Here is a 23,986-nt window from a genome sequence, read left to right as displayed (position 1 = left end):
TGAAGGCTTTTTGATACCACTGTATACCGTGGTGATGACGGAGACTTGTGTTGCCTCCGAAACGTCGTGATTTTTGTTTTTATTTTATTTTATTTTCATTAATTTTGATGTTTTACCTACGTGACTTTACCGAAAAAACCTAAGAATATACCGTGGTGTGTTTATGTTTATATTAAATTGCTAATTTTTAAACAATATTTGGTGATAACTGCGTTGACAGTGATGCTCTAGCAAAAATAACAACAAAAACCTCAACATATTCGTTAATAACACTGCCTTATATTAAAAAAATATATAATAGACAACTTTTCAGGCAAATGGCCCTTCTCCATAATAGAGGTTGTTTAGGGTTAGATCGCGTAAATATATAAATATGTCTTGAACACCCGCCACCACCCGACACAGCCAACTAGCAAGGGTTGTCACGTAAACAGAACGTGGCCAATTCGTCACTAGCACAGCACACCGGTGTGTTGGAGAGCCAAGCCACAACATTTACAATCTGAGTACGACGTTTTGCCAGTAATTACAACTAGCTTTATCAGGCGACAGCCACATTTGTGGAGAAGTCCACCTGTTTCGTTCCTTATATAGAGGCGTAGATGTGGTGACCACACTTCTGTGCTCTTCCGTAAAGTGGGGTGGGGATTAATGAGCCAACGTACATTGTGCATGCGCATTATGCGAGCCCTTAGATCTTGTTCTTACTGTCCATTGTGTGTATTAAAATAGCCGTCCCAACGGTAATCCCTATTGAAGTATGGTGCCCTGTATACGCACGCATTTAAACAATGTCTTATTTGATGATTCGCTTCCACGCAGCACTAAGTCGGTAGCTATCCGAAAGGTTAAAATAATTTGTATTTCTTTAAATTTCGATAGATAATCTAACTAATCTTGGCCAGTAGTAGCTGGTTTTGCACAGAACTTCAACATTATCAAAATCAATTGAGTGTCCTTGTTCTGCTACTGCTGACAGTTGTATTTGGGAGTATTTAATATTTATCTGATGTTCTTTTAGTCTCGTGCTGATCATTCGTCCTGTTTGCCCAACATAACATTTTCCACAAGTAAAGTTAATCCTGTACACACCTTCTGTTGATAGCTTCGGTAATACATCTTTTGTACCAGATATTAATTTCTGTATTTTATGTACCGTGCTAATTTATCAGTTACTCCCGCAATGTATGGTATTTTGATAGTTCTAATTACTTGGGCAGTTTCAATGCTCGTGTTATTTGATTTGGTTTTGGCATTCAATGCCCCGTTGATTTGTGCACCATTCAGATAGGCGTCAGTATGCGTTTTCTTTTGGTAAACGCTGTGTTAGTTTACCATTTCGACCCCATCCGAGCAGAATATCCAGAAATGGTAGAGTTCTGTAAACTTCCACTTCCATGATGAACTGGATGGGTGGGTTTTGTGAGTTGAGATGATTTAGAAATTCGTCAAGTGTATCTTTGCCATGTGGCCAGACCACCAATGTGTCATCCACATATCTAAACCAAGCAGCTGGTTTTAGTGTGCTTGAAGCTATTGCTTTTGTTTGAAAATCTTCCATGTACAAATTCGCTATCACAGGCGACAAAGGAGCCCATTGCTGTTCCTTCCTTTTTCTTGTAGAAGCCACCTTTCCACAAGAAATAGGTGTTCTTTAGACAGTGTTCAGCTAGTCTTGGGATACCTTTGGCTAAACCTGTGTTCGTTACCAGTGTCGAGTAATTTAATTGAACAGAGAAGTCACATACAAACTTACGAGAATATCATTAGGATTAATATTTTTTATTATATTTACGAGATGTTGAGAGTGTTTGATGAACGAAGAGGTCCGACTACCGATGTAGGGCTGTATTTGTTTCATTACGTATTGTGCTAATTTGTATTGTACTAACTATGGGTCTTAATGGGACATCAGGTTTGTGAATTTTTGGTAGCCCACAAAGTCTTGGTGATTTTGATGCCCTTGGGAATGACTTGGCAATGATTGCCATTGTTTTACATTCCTTCTGCATAGCACATCACTATTAGGCATGAGCAAACTATTACGCATGCAGCATTACACATTTACAAATCTCACACGCATTATAATTTTCGCATGTAAAAAACAATGTTAATAATGCAACCGGTAAATAATATTCAGCCTTAACCACACACACACACACTGTAGAACCCATAAAAGTGCACGCAAAAAGAAGTTTCAGTGAGCGGTAATACCCAATTTACATAATTGACTGCGGAGGAGACACAATGGGAATGGCCAATTAGCATAATTGGCTTCATCGGAATACAATGGCAGGGGATTATAATGGCACAGAATAATTACGCCGCACATCCGGCGCCGAGGATTTCGCACTGGATATCTCGACGCGTGTGCCAGGTGATTACGCCGGTGCTTTTCACGCCTCAGAAGCGGCAGAGAAAATGAGGGCTGCCTCTGCCTCTGAGTTCCCCATGGAGGGAGGGAGGGAGGGGGCACAAGCACAATAGATGTGTTTCTTACCTCAATAGCAAAATATGAGGCAACGTTTCGGCCAATGGCCCTTCTGCATGGCACAACACTCTTAGGTATGAGTAACACTATTAGGCATGCGCCATTAAACTTTCACAAATCTCACGTGGATTACCATTTTTGCCTCTAACCGCATGGAAGAAACAATGTTAATAATGCAACCTGTAAATCGTCTTCACCAACACCATAGATAACACCGTAGCGTAACACCATAGATGTGTTGTTTTCCTCAATTTTAAGTGATATATTTTGCAAAAAATAATTCTCCCCATATATATGCCAATCGTGCTGTGAGCATTTTATTGTGAAAAAGACTCTTTGCGCAGAACATGATTGCCTCAACAAGACAATTGACTAACACCATGCCAAGCTTCACTCTCATTATAAGTATTTTAAAGTAACGATAATTGCCACTGCTATTTTGATCGGTGACATTTATTAAAACCTCCGCCTGTTAACCCAGCAGTGCAAATACAATTATAAAACTAAAACCATAAAAAAACATTTAAAAATATATAGATCTTTTTCAGAAGCGACCTGGTCACAAATGATAGCTGAAAAAAGTGGCTTATCACGTGGAATCTCATAGCAGCCAAATACTCTAAACGCGTGTAGATTTTAAATGTGGAGGAAAAAACAGGAGGACCCGATGAAAAATCCACACGACCACGGCGAGAGAGAACATGCAAACCCCAAATATACAGGGGTCAGGGTCGGGATCGAACCCACGTACTCCACAACCTGCTATACACCAGGCGTTGTAGTAACCATCTCGCCACCGTGTGCAAGGTACAGTGGACCAGCACGGTGCACATGGCGGGCTAAAGTGGTGGGTACTCCAACTGCATCCAACATATCAGCGTGAAAGAATAGTGGATATCCTTCCACGAGCGGTCGCGTGAGCAAACGATTGCAGCAGGGCGGCACCTCTCTCATTTACAAAAAAAAATTAACGATTTACAAAATCCCACTACAAGCCTCCTTTACTGGCCAGTGAATCTCAGTCATTTACACAGATGCTGAATGCCAAATTAACTCATAATCAAATGTATTGTGGTTTTCGTTTGGCATTTGTAACCAGCACGAGACCACACACTCACTGCACTCCACAAATTAGTTTAATGAAGGTGAACCCAGGACCTCATCAGTGTCTGCTCGGCACTGAACCTAGGATCAGTCTCCAAGATGATATTATTTATTCACCTCCATCTCCCCCCCCCCAGCGATTTGATTAATTGTTATAATTCATGGTTGTGATTCTAGTCAGCTTTCCATTATTTTTGTAATGTTTTAATGCTATGATTTTTATGTTTTTTCATATATATAACTTCTTGTCCAGTTTTGTTTCATATAACCACGGCAAGGGGAGTAGAGTCAAACATATAATGAACAAAGATGGCAGGAATTTGTTATTGGGAAAGCAACTTTCCCAATAATAAATACTGTAGCCGTGACAATAATAGTTCCTTTAATACCCAAGGGGGGCCACACCAAGTGTCAAATACATTTTAACACGAGTTAAGCTGAGCATGGGTTTGGGTCAGTTCTCTTGTTGAACATATTCATGTGAAAAGAAATGAGTGCATGGAGTAAACCAACACACGGGTGAGACTGAAAGCTCCTTCCTGTGACCGTGTAATCCATGCACGACCCATCAGCTTTATTTCAAGTTTAAGGGGTGGACACTTTATTCTGCCTCGATATTATAATGAACTGACTTCGTGCCGAACTAGGGATATATATGTCTGAAACGGTCCACTCATCAGGAAGATGACTATCAAATACAAAGTGGCATAATTGTTTTTATTGATCGGCAGGTACTTGACGCTCATTTGTTTCTCATACTCAAGACGAAGATGCGCTCACGATTATTAGTTGTTCGTATAAGACGGGATAAGCATGGCGGTTTAAATTCTGCTGGTGACCGTGAGGCCACGAACACACACGCTATCGCACAGCATTGTAAAGTCTTAACGAAGCCAATGAGAATCATCGACGGAAGCTATGCAACAACGTTATGTTGCTAAAACACGTCGATGAAAATACGGAATAGTAATTTCTAGCCAATGAAACTGTGTCGTAGCCAGCAGGCGGGTCATCATAGGCACTCGTAAATGCCAAGCGTCGCCACAGCGTGAGATGCAGCGGCGACGGCAGTAGCAGCACACAAGTGCCGTGAGTTAGCGCCAAGGCCTCGGTATTGACATTCGGCACAGATTTGAACACAAAAGGAGATATGGATTTGCGTCACATGGCGTTTGTGCTGTGTGCTACCGTGAGTGCAGTTGACACCCGGGGAAGTGTTTCTGTCCAATCGTCGCCGGTTATCAGCCAACAACAATTCGCAAAGTTTGAATCTGTAAAAACACTTCCCTGAACAAAAACTCACAAAAAACATGAAGCTGATATAAGACGAGGGAGCAGGGTTTGAGGTTTGTGGGTTTTTAATTCGTTCCATGAGACCAAGTTTTACTACATGGTGTGGGCACATTGTGTAAAATATATCAAATTTTAACTGCAACTTTTATTAAAACCTACTCACGTTTTTCTCATCTTCCACACCGCTGCAACTGCCAACAATGAAAATTCACCCAAGCACCACCATTCAACCACTAAATCACATGTACGATTGCTCATCAGTGGGACACTGAACATTCCTTATAAAAGAGGGGCGTTTTGAAGTCTCATTTAAAACTAGAAAGAATTTTATGGAATTTTGTTGTTGTAATGTACAATATCCAACGTATCCGTTTTACTCTGAAGCAGTAGTAATTGCTGTGAGCGTGTCGTGTTATGCAATCCCGATGTCTATTATTTTAAAGCTTAATGGGAACAGGTAAAACGGTGCGTATTTTTTTGTTTTACCACTTGCAGACCAATATTAAGTTGGTGTTTTATGAGACGTACATGAAACTGAATTGCTCACACATAGTACTGCAGTGCAATTTTGTTTTAGTAGCACAGCGGGAAAGGCAAGCTCATGCAATCCTTGCACAACACACAGAGGTAAGCTGAACTGTGAATGCCTCATTGTAATATCGCGAACTTAACTTTCTAAAAATAAACACCAATGTCGTGTATTTACCTAGCAACACGTCACCGAGTCTGATGACTATTGCCAGCAGGATCCTGTACTGCCATTTTTTTTTACTATGTATTTCCGTAGGTAATTCGTGTGTGCGAGGAAACTGGAGTGTCTGGGGAAAACCGTTCATATGTGAGGGGATAACACTTAAAAATCAGACAGGTCAGGAATGCACTTAATGCACTGCCAACTTCAGCAACCTTAATACCCATCAGGTCTCTCAAAGAACGATCAAATAGGCGTGGTTCACAAATGCTGCCGACAAAGTGCCAGCATACAACAGGCGTGCACCATCGCTCCTGGAAATGAAGGTCACGTGATACACACCACGGCAATGCTAGGGAAGACGTCGCTGGTAATAGTTGCCGAAACCTTTCCCGTTGCGAGACATGCATTAGTCCCAAATCTGAACAATTCTCACTGCTGCTTCTGCCACGGCGGGCATCTCGGATTGCAAAGTCTCATCGCATCAAGGGGCAGAGGTTACAAGACTACCAACGATTGAGTGCTTTTTCGACCGGGGTGTTTTTAAAAAATAATATTGCAACAAAACGCGAGCCCGGTACATTACGCCTAAGGACTTGAGTGTAGGGGTACAGAGAATCCGCAAATATTCCAGTTTGAAGCGACGGGACCACACATGGGGGGAATATAGGGCCCGATGCCCCGGTCAATGGGGACCCCGCTTAGGGGGTGGAGATGAAGTTAAATAACTCTGCTCTAGGCGCTGCAGTTAAAAAACTCTGCTCTAGACCAGGAGTCGGCAACCAAAATAACAAGGGCCAATTTTTTTCGATTTCTAAAAAACTCAATATTTCAAGGGCATATGAATACAAGACCGTCCTTAATAAATAATGTCACGAAGCAGTCCTTAAAGAGCCGCAGGTAGCCGTCCCCTGCTCCGGACCAATCGATGTTCATCAATCACACATTTTTAACAAACTTTTTTCTATTTGTTAGACAGAAAATCTGTCCCTATGCCATTGCCATACAAACGTTGCCATAGTCGCTCGTAGTAAGTGCGTTTACAGTGGCAACTACCAGAGGTGTGGACTCGAGTCATGTGACTTGGACTCGAGTCAGACTCGAGTCATGAATTTGATGACTTGCGACTCGACTTGGACTTGCATAACAATGACTTTGTCCCACCTATGAGATGTGGACTCGAGTCATGTGACTTGGACTCGAGTCAGACTCGAGTCATGAATTTGATGACTTGCGACTCGACTTGGACTTGCATAACAATGACTTTGTCCCACCTATGAGATGTGGACTCGAGTCATGTGACTTGGACTCGAGTCAGACTCGAGTCATGAATTTGATGACTTGCGACTCGACTTGGACTTGCATAACAATGACTTTGTCCCACCTATGAGATGTGGACTCGAGTCATGTGACTTGGACTCGAGTCAGACTCGAGTCATGAATTTGATGACTTGCGACTCGACTTGGACTTGCATAACAATGACTTTGTCCCACCTATGAGATGTGGACTCGAGTCATGTGACTTGGACTCGAGTCAGACTCGAGTCATGAATTTGATGACTTGCGACTCGACTTGGACTTGCATAACAATGACTTTGTCCCACCTATGAGATGTGGACTCGAGTCATGTGACTTGGACTCGAGTCAGACTCGAGTCATGAATTTGATGACTTGCGACTCGACTTGGACTTGCATAACAATGACTTTGTCCCACCTATGAGATGTGGACTCGAGTCATGTGACTTGGACTCGAGTCAGACTCGAGTCATGAATTTGATGACTTGCGACTCGACTTGGACTTGCATAACAATGACTTTGTCCCACCTATGAGATGTGGACTCGAGTCATGTGACTTGGACTCGAGTCAGACTCGAGTCATGAATTTGATGACTTGCGACTCGACTTGGACTTGCATAACAATGACTTTGACCAACCTATGAGATGTGGACTCGAATCATGTGACTTGGACTCGAGTCAGACTCGAGTCATGAATTTGATGACTTGCGACTCGACTTGGACTTGCATAACAATGACTTTGTCCCACCTATGAGATGTGGACTCGAGTCATGTGACTTGGACTCGAGTCAGACTCGAGTCATGAATTTGATGACTTGCGACTCGACTTGGACTTGCATAACAATGACTTTGTCCCACCTATGAGATGTGGACTCGAGTCATGTGACTTGGACTCGAGTCAGACTCGAGTCATGAATTTGATGACTTGCGACTCGACTTGGACTTGCATAACAATGACTTTGTCCCACCTATGAGATGTGGACTCGAGTCATGTGACTTGGACTCGAGTCAGACTCGAGTCATGAATTTGATGACTTGCGACTCGACTTGGACTTGCATAACAATGACTTTGTCCCACCTATGAGATGTGGACTCGAGTCATGTGACTTGGACTCGAGTCAGACTCGAGTCATGAATTTGATGACTTGCGACTCGACTTGGACTTGCATAACAATGACTTTGTCCCACCTATGAGATGTGGACTCGAGTCATGTGACTTGGACTCGAGTCAGACTCGAGTCATGAATTTGATGACTTGCGACTCGACTTGGACTTGCATAACAATGACTTTGTCCCACCTATGAGATGTGGACTCGAGTCATGTGACTTGGACTCGAGTCAGACTCGAGTCATGAATTTGATGACTTGCGACTCGACTTGGACTTGCATAACAATGACTTTGTCCCACCTATGAGATGTGGACTCGAGTCATGTGACTTGGACTCGAGTCAGACTCGAGTCATGAATTTGATGACTTGCGACTCGACTTGGACTTGCATAACAATGACTTTGACCAACCTATGAGATGTGGACTCGAATCATGTGACTTGGACTCGAGTCAGACTCGAGTCATGAATTTGATGACTTGCGACTCGACTTGGACTTGCATAACAATGACTTTGTCCCACCTATGAGATGTGGACTCGAGTCATGTGACTTGGACTCGAGTCAGACTCGAGTCATGAATTTGATGACTTGCGACTCGACTTGGACTTGCATAACAATGACTTTGTCCCACCTATGAGATGTGGACTCGAGTCATGTGACTTGGACTCGAGTCAGACTCGAGTCATGAATTTGATGACTTGCGACTCGACTTGGACTTGCATAACAATGACTTTGTCCCACCTATGAGATGTGGACTCGAGTCATGTGACTTGGACTCGAGTCAGACTCGAGTCATGAATTTGATGACTTGCGACTCGACTTGGACTTGCATAACAATGACTTTGACCAACCTATGAGATGTGGACTCGAATCATGTGACTTGGACTCGAGTCAGACTCGAGTCATGAATTTGATGACTTGCGACTCGACTTGGACTTGCATAACAATGACTTTGTCCCACCTATGAGATGTGGACTCGAGTCATGTGACTTGGACTCGAGTCAGACTCGAGTCATGAATTTGATGACTTGCGACTCGACTTGGACTTGCATAACAATGACTTTGTCCCACCTCTGGCAATTACCTACAACAATTATGCAACAATTGCCCACATTTCCATGGCCTTAAGAGGTGATCTTTAAGAAGTAATCATATAAATTAGCCATTTTACTGTATGTGCTGATGCCACATTGGCTTAAAAACAAGTGTCGATGTACAGTGCGCACAATCTAACATTTGTTGTTTTGCACATTGAGCTTCACACCAAGGTGAGAATAGACATTTTCATCACTCAATGGCCTATTATGTGCGCATTCTATAAAACCGTTATGCAATTACCTTGCTCAAGTGGTGCTGCAGATACAGTAACACCCCGGTTTACGTCGGGGATGCGTTCCTGGAATGTGCAACGACGAATATCGAAACAAAGCGATTCGCAGGGTACGTGGTGGAGACGAAGGCTGAGAGGCGACGGCCAGAGGTCGCAACCGGGTACCCGATACCCGTACCCTACCCGGCTGGGTACGGGTAGCCGTTTGCGACCCTGGTGCGGCCGGGTACGGATACGGATATGCCGTGAGTCACTGGTGAGTAACCGTTTGTCACTCATTTCGGGTAAGGTACGGGTAGGGAACGGGTACCCGTACCCGGCCGGGTACAGGTACCTGTTTACGACCCTGGTGCGGCCGGGTACTGGTACGGGTAAGGAATCAAAACCCGTTTGCGACCTCTGACGATGGCTAACAGGAAAGGACGGACGATGCCGTCAGTGACGTGAGCGTGGGCTGAGGCGACGCAAATTGGGTAGCGGTGTTCATAAGGTGACGACGAATCTGTGACATGACGTAAATCGGGGTATTACTGTACAGGGTGGTGCAGCTGTCTTGTGACCCCCATTTCATGCTATTAAACGTAATATTATTTAAAATAGCGGGGGGGGGGGGGGCTCACAAGACATGTGGACCACGTTGTACAATATTTATTTCAGAAGCTCAGCAGGTATTTTGGAGCTGACAAAAAATACTTGTACAGCTAGAATATACATCTCTCATTGCAATATCAACAACAAACTAATATATATTTTAATGTTGTTAATCCAGGATAGCTTCACTAATGGATCTTTTTCAGCATACTCAAAGAGTGGAGGCACGCTCAAGGTGGAATGGCTGTCACACCGGACTTGCAATCCAGAGCTCTCCAGTTTGATCTGCCAGAGCAGTAGTTGAACAACAATAACAGGGCAGATTTCTTAAATCACCTCACCTTTCTTGAGCCAGCAGTACAAATGTGTATGCCAAATTCAAGATGTCTGGCCATCCAAAATACCCTCTAGCGGGTCTCTCTAAGTGCTCCCTCTATGTATGTATACATGATGAACTTCTTTTTTACCATACGTAGCCAACCACGGTTAATCAGAGATGCCTCTAATGGAGGCCCTTCTGCCGGCAGTGGCACGAACAGGTAACTGCAAGTAGTTTAGACAAATTCACAACGAGAAATTTAATGCAGGAGGAAATCAGTGTGCCAAGAAAACATAACTCGAAAATGTAGGCAAATCTCTTGAGACGCATTTTATTGATCATGTCCCCGTGGTTCAAAAGAGCATATTGATAGGGAAGAAGACTATTAAAAAAATATATTTTACCAGGTAAGGCCCACTCAGCTATATAGCTCGTTTTCAGAAGTGACTTGGCCACAAATGATATCTCAACAAAGTGGCTTATCATGTGGACATTCATAGCAGCCAAATAAACGAATGTTTCTAAATGTGGAGGGGAAAACCGGAGGACCACGCGACCACGGGGAGAACATGCAAAATCGAAATGTACATGCGTTAGGGTCGGGATGGAACCCACCACCTCCTGCATACCAGGCAATGCAGTTAACATCTCGCCACCACAGCGTCTGATGTGGTGGCAAGATAGTAAAACACCTGAGCAATCCTTAAATACAGTACACGAGTGTGTTTAGGGACTGCACACATCGAATATGATAATGCTGCATATTGTAAGACAGCTTGCAGTATAGTTTATTGATACATAATTTTATAAATGCTGTCCTATTGCTGTAAGCAAAACTTACCAGCTCACTTGTTCAATTAATTGAATTCTGCATTTATAACGACAGTACGTAACCGCCAATAGACTGCTACAATGTCTCATTTGCAATAGACATGTGGTTGTGTGTGAATCAAATGAGAAGGAAAGTGAACAATCGTGTAAAGCTGAGGATGCAACTGTCCATCAATGTATTGGCTAATTAGGTAGGTAAATGAAATAAATGGGTAGCGACTTGTTGCCACTGGAATAAAAGGGACACGATGATGACACTTGAAAGCGACACTGCCGGTTACGGAACGCTGCACTTACCCAGCGGACAGGGCATTAACACTAGATTGGGCTGAAAACATATTGTTACAGTACCACCATGGCTGGAAGAGTCAGTGTGTAAGTGCTCATCTCCATTAGCTGCCCTGGACCGATCGGGCAATACCCCACTCCTAATGTGGAGACCACAATATATCTAACATTACCTATTACTGCACTCACAGTGCACAATATTTGTTGTAGACATTTGCTACACTGTGCCAATGGGCCCTATGGTGTTTGTGGATGGCTGTTTTCTGTAACAGCGAGGCAACGAATGGGGCGTTAGTATAACATGTAAACCAATGAGACTGATAAAGCCATGACTGGTTCAGGATTTGCCTACTTAAATTAATGCCGTTGAAAGTCACCAGTCCATAGACATTCAGTGTGGTTGTTGGACCTGGATAAAACTGTAATTATGTTTAGGTGAACACAATCATCTGTCTATGCATTTATTTAAATACAAAAATGAAAAATATTCGAGCAATTCTCAAATGGTCATGGTATTTTTCCAGCATACTTCACCAAGTTGGTCAGCGCGGGTTCATGAAAGGGGCAGGACAAGAATATAATTTACCGCTGATTTTAGCCGTGGTTGGGAATCGAACTCGGGTCAGCGAATTCGTAGCAAGCCATGCTAACCACTGTTCCCAATGGCTCCACCTACTAAATTAAAAGACATCTGTACCACTCTCCACAGGCACTCGCATAAGGGTGTATCTTCCATTTGTTTGTTAAGACAGTACTTGAAAATCTGTTTCCACTCTCACAGAATGGCTGCATCAGCTCCGTCTTTATTGACAAACTCACTGAGATAAAGACATGAAGTTCAACTCCAGCTCAAGTGCCCGTAATCCACCCACATCCTCTTCACTCCCATACGGATCTAATCTCAGAACTTAAAGTGGTTAATATAGTACAGCGCGTTGTTAATTCACATGCCAGTCAGTGTGGTTTGAGACGGTGGGGGGGGGGGGCAGCACCGGTTGAGGTATCGCTCCCCCACCGGTGGAATCGAGCTCAGGCGGGCCACATTGATAGTGCAGTGCGCTCACCACTGTGCCACCATGCCACCCCTCATAGCTTAAGCGGTTTTGAAATCATCAGATATCATTAAGCAGATACAGGCTAATTGGAAGAAACGTCGGGGTGGGAGTTTTTGGCACTGTGTTATTTATTTGAATGTGTTCTCTTTTTTTATTATATCATTCGTGACTGCTCCCGAGAACGCAGACTGGTCAGTGTAACCCTGATGTGAAATCACCATCTGTGCTTCCACTGTGTTGTTATGGTTCATGAAAACCAAATAGTGTCGGGAAGGGCAAACATAAAAGCGCGTTTACAATACCAAGAGGCCACGACGACTGCCAACACAGTCCCTTGAATTTGTATCTCCATTTTTGTCGGCATCTTCACTCAACTACTGTAGCTATTGACATAATACACAGCATCTGTTTCTGTAATGTACGAAATTAAGTTAAAACATGTTTCGCCAATCCCGGTCATCGGATGAAGGCCTCAATTCCCACGCCACGTTGTTCACGTTTTTTTTAATTCACCATACTTCACCATGATGATCAGTGCGAGTTGGTGAATGGGGGTGCGGTGGAAGGGCAAGCCCGGTTCTGATATCACTTGGGCACTGCATAGCCGTGGCCAGGAATCAAACTCGGGTTGCCAGGTTCATAGTGCAACACCTACGATTAGCACGTTTGGATACGTACAGTGCGAAAGAAGTTAAAAATAAATATATGCAGCACGCTAACCACTACGTCACCCATATCTTGTATATGCGTGGGAATATAAAGTATATGTCTGTCTTTGGAGAATTTTAACAAAACACAGAATGTGTTAAATGAACTGATCTAAGCTCTGATTCCTTCTTACCTTTATAATGCCATTCGAATAGAAACTAGCATTAGCAATAAGATGCTGTGCCAGAAGAATTTTATCAGCGGTGACATTTTAAAAACGTTATCTTTAGCATAATGGCAATAACAATCTGTCTGTATGTGGCCAGGGGGCTTGGGGTAGAGACAGGGTAAATTGCATTGCAAGCATTTAATATGTCACGGGATGGGCAATTGTGAGATCGCAGTACCTTTCCTGCCTAATAAGATAACGAAATGAGGTGGCTTCCTGTCGGAAAAAAGCGAACACACATCCCAGAGCACTGAGTCAGCACCGCAGAGAACGCAGCTCCAAATGCAAGATCCTACACTCGATTAAACTGGGTTCTCAAGAGCAGTGACTTCATGGCCGAAGCCTAGTCAGCAATGATCAAACATAGCAGCGTTTTAATAGGACTCTGCACTGAATTTGTTCGTTCCCAGCTTTCATAGACTGTTTTTTATCACAAAAAATACGCAGAGAACACATAATCTGTTCGTCTATCCAGTTAAAAGAGACACTTTTAGTGGTTAAGAAAAGATAAGCTTCGGTAGGGTATCTGGCGAAGACCCGTGTGTGATGCGACTTCTGGTAAATGTCCCAATCTGATGTGCATCTCCACAGAACGAAGGTGCGCCAGGAAGGGGGCAATGATTACCCCTGGTGTCGAGATGCACATAGCACAATGTGCTACAGTCGTCAATTAAATGTGACTACAAAAATATGAAAAGTGGAGCATGGTAATCAACACAGCGAGTGCTCATTATGTATGTTAACGTGTGTACAATATACAACATCTGTTTATAAATGTAATGCCTTTGTTGAATATTGTAGAAGAATAATTATCATTCTCTGTAACATCAATCTTACCCAGTGTATAATGGTTGTCTTTAGGACCTCAAACTTGTGGTAGTTGTTGCGTGTTATTTCAGTCTCAACTGAAAAGACTCAAGACACCAACTGCTCTGCAATGAACCCCTGCCACACCGCACCACGAGTCGATGCCAGCATGCAGGAATCAGGCTCACGCATGTGCGATGCGGCTGGCGTCATCACATGCATGTGCGCAGTGACGTCACCACCGCGTACGGCGCACTTGGCCGCTCGCCAAAGCAGGCAGACAGGAATCCAGGCAGGAGTCCAGAAAGAAAACATTTTTTATTTCTACTCTAGCGTGATGTTAACAACGCACCATACGATCGGATGCAGACGGCTGTGTATTTCTGTTATGCACATTGTACGATTTGGATTGACCAATACGCACTGACCAGTGTGGCTCAGCATGGGCTAAACGCGGCTCCAAGACCGACGGACACATTGTGGGGAGGAGACCTTTATCCAGTGATCGATTGAGAATTTCTGAAATGTATTTAATTTGTTTAATAAAATGTTTGGGAAAGATCATATCCGGTATGCAGTCAGTGGTGGACATTCCACATTTCCAAGGCAGAGTCCAAGCTTCTCAAGAGACAGTCACTTTAATTTCACATCCTTGAATTCTAAACTGATGATGCTTCCTTCGAGACAACCACGGCATCCTGCTAAGGAAGCACAGCGTGCTCCTTGCACAGAACCTGGTGACATGGCGGTGGTGACACTTGGAGCAGTGACATGGCCCAGCATCAGCGCATTTGTACGGCTTGTTGTATGGGTGAGCGGTTCGAGTTCGCAAGGCAGCGCTGGTTATTCCTGCGGGTCTATTAACCCTTTCCCATTCCGATGTCTGCAAAGTTGCAGGGTGAGTCCCGTTCACCGCTGAATCTTGGAAAGCGAATAGCCTTAATTTTATTTTGAGAGGCGCAGCGCCGCTGTTTTTAAAGAAATTGTACTGTACTCACCGCGGAGAACTGTAGCGACACGCACTCTATTATAACTGGTGTCAAACTGTGCCACATGCCCTGCCCCATGGCCTATTACTTCCGAATCCATTCAGATTCGATTCGATTCCGATGACGTACACGTTCGCAAAATCGGAACACATTCGGAAGAAAAAACGCTGACGCACACGTACACGTACGTCATCGGAACGAGAAAGGGTTAACTGTAAAAAGAAAGCGTGCCGCCTCTGTCGCGTGAAATATTACACGTAGTCATCTGACTATCAGTGCGCCGGTGTAGATTTTTAAAGATTTCCTGCAAATCACTCAATTGGGATTATAAGTAGCAACACCGACCCCCCCCCCACCATACGCAGACGCTACTGCAGACCGTGTCTATGCAACATAGTGCCTGCGCGACAGCCCTCCGTTGCGCTACGCGACTGGCGCAAATACCAAATGTACGAATGGTCTCATCGGCTACAAACAATCGTTATGCTCATGATATGTGCATTGCATAGTGCCAGGAGAATAACATGTTTGTAGGTACTTTGAACTTATTTCGCACTGTACGTAGCCAACCGTGCTCATCGGAGGCGAGAGCGATAGCGACTATACGAGCGATAGGGACTGTACGAACGATAGCAACAATACCAATTGTAGTAAATTACGATGGATCATTATCATTACTTGTATGATCTTGGTGATGAACCAGGGCGCAGGCTCCAGGCGCTGCTGAGCAATCACATCCCTGATGGCCACCTCCAGGTCCCCGTGGTCGGGGGTCGGGGGCTCCACCCCAGGGAAGAGGTCCGAGATGATGCTGTTGAAGAGCGCGATGTCGTGCGAGAGGAACTGCGAAGACAAGGGGAGGACACGATGGCAACGCTCTTTCCTTCACCTCCCCAGGTCCCCATGTGACTTGCGAGCATGGCTGGCAGCCGGCAATAAAAATGCCCAGGTCATGTATAATTGTCTTTTGAGTTGTGATCATACCTTGAGATAAGAACATAGAGGTCATGCTCTCTCTTAGAGGTCAGTACTAACAGCAGGGTTTTCACATCGATATACATGCACGTGGTGAGGCAATCGCCATCCAGCACTAATAAAGGCAGGAGGAGTTGTGCTCACAACAAGGAGCAGGGCACCGGGCTCAGTGGGGAGTACAGCTGATGCATCTGGCGCTCACGTCAATCAGTTAACGCAGCGTGACCTCCTGCCAGCAGCGAGCCTTCGACACTTCACATGGCCTCAAAGTGCCCCTGGCCCGGCACAAGGACGGCGCTGAAAGTCGTCAATGGAGAATGGCGGATGTCGTTTGTTGTTGTATTCAGACACGTCCGTGCACATTTGCACATGGGAAAGTTTTTTGTTATTGTTGTATAGGGGTTTGCGTGTGCAAACGTGCAAGTGTGTGTAAGTGCTGTTATGAAATTGCTACCTGTAATAACGTATAGTTAGGCGTATTACTTTAATCAAATATGTACGTATTAATAAAGGAGTAAACAGGGACATGTTCGCAGCATCGCAAGCAAAATAAAGAACTTCTAAAAATAACCCAACTTGTTTTAAGCTTCATCGCCAGGCTTCCTTCGTCTCATTACCCTGAGCTCTCACACCCAGCCTCGGCATTCACATTCCATTTACACACAAAACCGTCGCCAATTTGGGGCAATTTTATAGGTCTCTCTGTTTCTCCCGACCTAGGAATTACTCCGCAAAGGAGGTCAGGTCACGGGAAGCAATGCACTCACTGGAAACTGCACCAATCTCATTAGGTACGCGTGCACGTATCGGTAATCTGACCGACTGAAAATAATTTCAGATACCGCCTCAGAAAACCTCTTGGATACGATTTCAACGCTTCAATAACAGAAAATGATGGTTTTCTTTATTTTCTCTATACTTAGTTATAAGTATAGAACAAAACATTTGTCTTTTTAGATTCTAGTATTGTAGTATATAGAGTTATCATGATTTAATTTAACCCTCCACTCTGTGCCTAGTCACAGGATCAACTTCCATCACCAATGAGATGACGATGTCTCAATCCAGGGTGCCGCTGCACGTAAGTTTATCTCATCGCTCCACCTCCAACGGTGGTCATCCTCTCCTGTGTGAGCCCTTTTATTTGGCTGCCATTCCATCGCAAACCTTGCTCAATGAAAGACGGCTTCAGAAATACCCAGAAGTAATCTTCATCATGCACGTGCATGCATTAAAGTGTGAAGTATCAGCGTAGTGGTCAGTGCATCATGCTCCAAGGTCATTTCATGACCACACACACAATGAGCGGGAAGTGTTTTACGAACTTGGCCTGGGCATCTCCTAGGTTGACTTAGCCTGTAATGAGTACTTCGGGCAGTGTGTGGACATCAGCACTAGAGGACACAGGCAGTCAGAGTTATGTTGGTTACACCACCCTCTTAATAGCTGCTCACTAACAACACTGCCAGAGCACCTACCATGTGGTTTGCATCTACATCGTACGATATTCCCTCGTTCTTCGCGAGGAATACATTCCAAAGATGCTCGTGAAACTTTTTGTTATGAATTACCTTAAATAAATGCATAAATAAGCTATTAAATACATGGAAATTATCTCATCACTTTATTTCTCATAACTTTATCTGATCACGTGATCTCATCACTTTCTTTTTCTCCCTCTCCATTGCAGCAGTCGCGTGTAGAGCTCCAGATGGGAATTGCGGATAGCCAAAATCGCAGATAGCAAGTTCGTGAATAACGAGGAAATACTGTGCATGTAAATACTCTACCTGAATATGGTAAACTCACACTGTGTGGCTCCAGCAAGTCTCTCCCCCACCCCTCACTCCATGTAACTCCACTGACAGTTGTAGGATTGGGATTCAGTTCTGGCCACGGGAAGGTGCCAAAATCTTGTCTCTAGGATATTTTATTGGAACTGTTAGCACGTAGCCAGGCTTATCATCTTCCACCGCTATTAATCAGGCTGACAGGAGTGCCCTAACTGATGTCACTGTTCCTATTACTCACATTTCGCCATCCTCCAGGGTCTGCAGCTGAACAAAAGGATATCCTGGAGGAAATCTTAGATTTTTTTCCTTCATTCATATAGAAATACAAGTGTGCATAACTGTGACATTTAAATTGTTACACCGTATCACAAAATCAATTAAATGATTGATGCGCCCAAGCCAGCGCATGCAAATGAGAAATAGATCTCTTGCAGGTGATTATAAATAACTTTTAGTTTTTAATGCCACATTTTAAGCTGCGTTTGAGGACCACAATGCACTAACGAGAACAATGCAAATACGTAGAATCCCGTCAGCAGAGTTAAGTTGAATATTTTTTTAATGAACAAACATCAACCCTTAAATGCAAACAGGCATCTTCCTTTTTTATATTTTATGACACTGTATCCAGGCTCGAGGACACGCAATGGCAAGGGCTACACTTTCAAGGTTGTTGACAACTTTAAAACAGTGGTAGACATTCTACATTGCTATGGCAGGCTTTACATAGAACAAACTACTATTGTCTTCCTATCGTGCTACTGATTTGGTGGTATTCCGAGATATGATGGGTAGAATAAAACCCTGACAGGAATTTGAACTCGCAAGCATCCAATTGTGTGCCAATCACAGTCCCACCAAACCTGAAATTAATTTCCACGACACCCAAAGATGGTCCATTGCACCAGTGAGTGCCAGTTCTGTCAGCAGCAGACTCTCTTGGATTGTCATTTCAGTGCTGCTTGCCGAGGGTTTGTTGAAGGGCTCAGCTGGCTACTGGGTGTAAACGATTCACGGTCTAAGCCTTTCGATGGATTATCTACGGTACCATTTTTTGCCGGTATCAAAATTATGTGTGAAAAAAAATGTGCCATGGATATAACTACTCGACCCCCGAGTTATTATCAATGCCTTTGCGCTTTTTGCCGTTCTCTGATCTAACACCAGTGAGACAAGGCCACAATGGAGACCGTCTCCGATGTCGGCCAATCACTTTCATAGACAATGCAAACATTATCACAGCACGTTTGTTTGCATGTTTTACCACAAACTTGTGCAGCTAATGTATGTACTTGATGCAATAGGTGTCCATTTGGTGTTTGAATATCTTACCACCGGTATTATTGCCGGAAAAGGGTAAGGCCGATTCCTTGGACCATTGATGTGATGGATTGTCACGGTTCAGGTAAAGGATTAGATTAAAGAATTAATCGTTTTTAACATTGCTATGAATGGTGGCTGGAGAGATGATCCGAGTACATTATATGAAACACTTTAATTTATGTATTGCTCCACCCCTACTTGTTACCCACGTGTCGCTTAACAATGAACCCTAAATATGTTTACGTGCCTTTGTCTTCATGCCAGGTTAAGATCCTAAGATGCGAAAACAATGCTAGCATCTTTGTCAGACGTCAACAGTGAACAATTAAAACCTTAATAATGTCTTGTACGATTCTGCTATCCATCAGTAACTGCGAGTCTTACACATAAATGCCAGTGACGACACACGTCCCGATTCAGTTCTCCAAATAGACCCGGCAAGCGATCGTTAAGGCTGTGTTACAAAGCAAACAAGGGGCCGTAATATCGTTTGGTACATGAACAGAACGTGCACGGGGACTCTGAACGTTCTCCTCACGCTTTGTTTTTAGAAACACGATCAATAGTAAAGTGCATAGAGGAAACTCCGCATATAGAGCAACATCCCTGTTGTACTACGAATTTAAACATCGCACTCACAGCTTAATCAGGCGCTTTAAACCCTACAACCTGTCGCCATACATCACTGCGCGCCATACCCATGCGTATACCCATGCGAAACCGCCTCCGCGGGAATGCTCACCTTGGGCAGATTGACGTCTGTGATGGAGCGTAACACCAAGACCTCCTCGCTCTCCTCAGGGAACTTCAGCTTCAGGTTCCCGGCCGCCGTGAGAACGGACTTGACAGCTCGCATCCCGTAATCGTAGTGGTGCTGGGAGGACAGCTACCGCAGGGCAACGGAGGCCGCGGTGAGAGAGGCAGGTTATAGGAATCAACGTTATGTATATTCATAGACAAAGATCCCTCACGTAGCCTTAACAGACTGTTGGGGCAAGTGCTGTTAGCGAGCAGCACCTATGAAGGCCGGTATGGGACATGTCGGGGGGGGGGGTTGGGTGTTTATACACCACGCAAGGTACTCATTTGAGGCTGAGTAGAGCTAGGGGAGGCCCAGGATCGGTATAGATAATCGTCACTGGTGTTGGCCGTGAGCGGGAATCGAACTCGGGTTGCCGGGTTCATAGCGCAGCGCGCTAATCGCTACAATACCGTGTGTGTATATATATTTATATATCTATACATATGAGGGGCATCAACGGTTGAGAGCCATGTATCACATATTTCAGTATGGAGACCTCCATTTTGTGTCTTCACAAACACAAAAAAAAATGTTTTTGTGTATCATCCAATTGGCTTTCCGGACCGAAATGATCCAGTACCATTTGTTTAAGCAAGAAACACCTGTAACCAGTTTTGACCTTCTGGATCTCATGAGCAGTCAGGCTTGTAATACATGCTGCTGGGTTGCCAGATGTTATTGACAGTAGCTACTCCAACAGAACGACAGGGCCTTGTTCAACACAAAAACAATATTGCATACAGGGATAATCAAGCCCGCAGCTACTGATGTTGGGGACTAGTCAACCCTCATTGGATTTTGGATGAACTTCCTGTTACAGCACTGCACGTATGGATGGGTGGGGACAACCGAACTCCCATACAGATGAACAAATAAAGTACGCAACACACGAGCCAAATAGGCTGGTTTAATGTCACCTGTTCTGAGCACAGGCGGTAGGTGGCAACCACCTTGGCTGCAAGACTGCGCGCGTTGACAAAGCCCATGGAGAAGAGGGAGATCTCAGCGATGAGAGTGTAGTCTGGCACCATCATGGCCACCGTCCTAAAGAGAACCTGACAAACACCATGTTTCATTGCAGTGTTAGCGGTAAGACCTGCTTGTGCGCACGTTGGTAGCAATCGGTCATCTGTGGCGTGGTGACGTGCATCCTGTAGGTGAGCACTTGATGCAAGGCTGCCAGAGCCCGTAGATTTAATCATGCTGAGCTCCAAGGTGGCCAGCATTTTCGGCGCTACAGCAAATATAATTTTTTATTAGTTTGTGTCAATGATGGCTCACCCAACGGGGACCAGCATAGCATGGGCTGCTCGGCCAAAAAAGAGTCTGCCTTGTTCATTATAAGAAACATTCTCCGAAGACAAAAAAAAAGTTTTCCCTTTACTCACTGAAGAACTCTTGCACTGTGAAGTAGGAGTTTATTTAAATCTAAAACAAGTTAGGGAAGCGACCCAGTGAGTGATGTTCAGCTCTGCCTCATTAAATCCTTGCCAGTCACATTTAAAAGAAGAATGCACACGAAGGCAGCTGGTGGCCATGTAAATTATCCATCTGGAACTGCACAGCAAGATCGAGCGGCAATTAGATCAAAACAGGGACAAATGCTTGTGTCTTGGGTTCAGCAAATCATAATTTTACTGCATGTCAAAGTAAGTGTGCTCATCCTCAAACAAGCATTTGACTGCATCCATATCTGTTGCTGCGCCTAGCCCTACGACGGAAACTCCACATTCACACGGCAGAAGGCATTCTTTCCGTACGACAACCACTCATGACTACCCATAAAATATTGTTCAATCTCTTTCGGCACCTCCGATTAGCACGGCTGGCTACATGCGGCGCGAAAAGAAGTTCAACAAACATTGACCTCAAACGGACAGCTTGCATTTGAACTTGTAACCTCCCTATTGTGAGCTGAGGTGTCTCCCCACAGCACTGCCCATCTTCCACTATTTCCTCAGCTCAGATCTAACTATTGTGCCACAACTCTCGATACAAAAACAAACTAATGTTCCCATGAACATGACAATGGCAGAGCCCTTAACTAGATATTAATTTCAACCAAATACCCCCAAGACCAAAACTCCTGATTAAGACTCATTCCCACAACATTTTGGGACAAATTGGGTGATGTTGACACATCGCAGGATGAGTGGGAATATGTCAAAGGGCGAATGTTCAGTTAAAATTAAACTTTATAAAACACAGATTACCAAAATGCAAAAGAAGCATTGACAAATTAAATGCACTGCACGTAATGGGGACAATGTAGAGAAATGGTTTCATCAGGGTCAGTCACCGATTCTATTTAAGGTTATGGATCGCTCCTCATACGTCTTATCTGAGAAAATATATTGCATATACTCTGTGCTTAATTTATGGAGTAAATGCTTGCCATTTTGCACTCACATCCAACATCTGCAGTCAAAAGGCATACATTTCCTGCAATACTCTGATAAAACTAAAAACTTAAATTTTTTTATTTTACCAGGTTAGTCCCACTGAGCTATATGGCTATTTTTCAGAAACGACCTGCCCACGAATGACAGTCCAATGAAGTGGCCTATCATGTGGAAATTTATAGCAGGCAAAAAAATTTAATTTTTTTTTAATGTCGAGGGAAAAAGTGGAACACCTGGAGAAAAATCCACGCAACCACGGGGAGAGAGTGACACGCAAATTTCAAATACAGACATCTGGGTCGGGATCGAACCCACGACATCCTGTATACCAGACGAGGTTGTTAATATCTGATTGATGTGTGTACCCATATAATTAGGTACACTAGAGTTGATCGATCAACAGGCCACTTTCAGTGGGGTAAAGTGTGATAACTCTGAGCTCTCCGAGACGTCTGGCAAGTGTGGACGTGTCGACCGAGTACTGCCCACATGGGCCGTCTTGAGCGCCTTCTTGAGTGGAGGCCCTTCTGCCAGCAGTGGCGTCGGGCAAGCAATTGCAGGGCTGCACCTTTACCTGTTATATGTAAGAGTATTGGCTCCATTTAAAATTCCGAGTCAGACAATGCGTGCATAATCAGAGTATGCTCATTCTGCTTATGTGCATCTTCGAAACGATGTGCAGTTTTAGAGAAACACATTTCCACGTTGAAGACACCAATGCATGCCTGACCAGCGGATGTTAATCCTCCTGCATACCAGGCGACGCAGTTAACACCTAGCCACCACAGCGCCCCTGCCGTGGAGGAACGGTTGGCACACCACCGGGCTTGTAACCCAGAAGACGCCAGGTCGTTCTACTCTCTCGGCACGGCAGCTGAAACAATGTGCGAGTCTTTTGAATCCCTCTGTTTCCGTCTGCTCAGTCACATAAATGGGTGCCCCACAGTGAATGGACAGGTCATTTGTGGTCGAGTAAAGTGTGGGCACTCCCACCGATGCAATGTCTGCTTATACGAGTCGACTGAATCCCCTACAAAAGGGACAGCTTGAGCAAGCTCTGATGGAGGCCTTTCTGCCAGTAGTGGCATGTGCAAGAACTCGCACGGCTGCACTTTTACCTTTTTACTCCGTCTAAAGACTATGTTGTTGGGTTTGCCTGTCTAACAAACGGCTGCACACAATCAAATTCACGCGTGGCTCTGCAACTCGCCACGTTGTTTAAAAAGCTAATTGAAACTCGGTTGACTGTGCACACAACATGCGCTCCGATTGGATCGGGCTGCGAGGCCGTCAATGTAACTTGTGCTCTATCGTGCCTGAAATATGTTTATGCATTCGTCCGTTTGTCACGCGCAGTCAGCGAAGGGCCGTTGTGCCAAACGTGACCCCTTACGACGGCATTTGCGTGAACTGCTCTTGGCTGCCATACGCCGGCGTCTCGAGTGACTTTGTTTGATCCACGAATCACGAGGAAGGGCGACCAAAGGGGGATGGCGCCTTTCCCTTTGAGGGTCGCAGTCCAATTCGAACGTCGACCGACAACCCAAGTGCGCAATTCGCTGCAGGAGTTTTGCGCATCAAATGGGGTGACGTGTTCACAAAGTGACACAGCCATCTCCCTC

At 44.4% G+C, this 23,986-nt stretch overlaps 1 protein-coding gene across 3 annotated transcripts in view; it reads right to left on the bottom strand.

Annotated features, from left to right (window-relative positions):
• Positions 1-23,986, bottom strand: part of LOC144721221 (dynein axonemal heavy chain 3-like) — an 814,808-nt gene that overhangs the window by 248,318 nt on the left and 542,504 nt on the right. For all 3 annotated transcript variants that reach the window (XM_078598660.1, XM_078598658.1, XM_078598659.1), the window contains 3 exons: positions 20,880-21,017; positions 19,903-20,046; positions 15,748-15,912 (listed from right to left, as the gene is read on the bottom strand). In XM_078598660.1, coding sequence (XP_078454786.1) covers positions 15,748-15,912; positions 19,903-20,046; positions 20,880-21,017 — 447 coding nt within the window. The remainder of the gene's footprint in view (positions 1-15,747; positions 15,913-19,902; positions 20,047-20,879; positions 21,018-23,986) is intronic.

This window comes from Lampetra planeri, chromosome 11, assembly GCF_965212315.1.
Source record: "Lampetra planeri chromosome 11, kcLamPlan1.2.h2, whole genome shotgun sequence".
NCBI classification, from domain to species: Eukaryota; Metazoa; Chordata; class Hyperoartia; order Petromyzontiformes; family Petromyzontidae; genus Lampetra; species Lampetra planeri.
The sequence above is the reverse complement of the archived record's forward strand: the minus strand, read 5'-3'. Positions and strand labels throughout refer to the sequence as shown.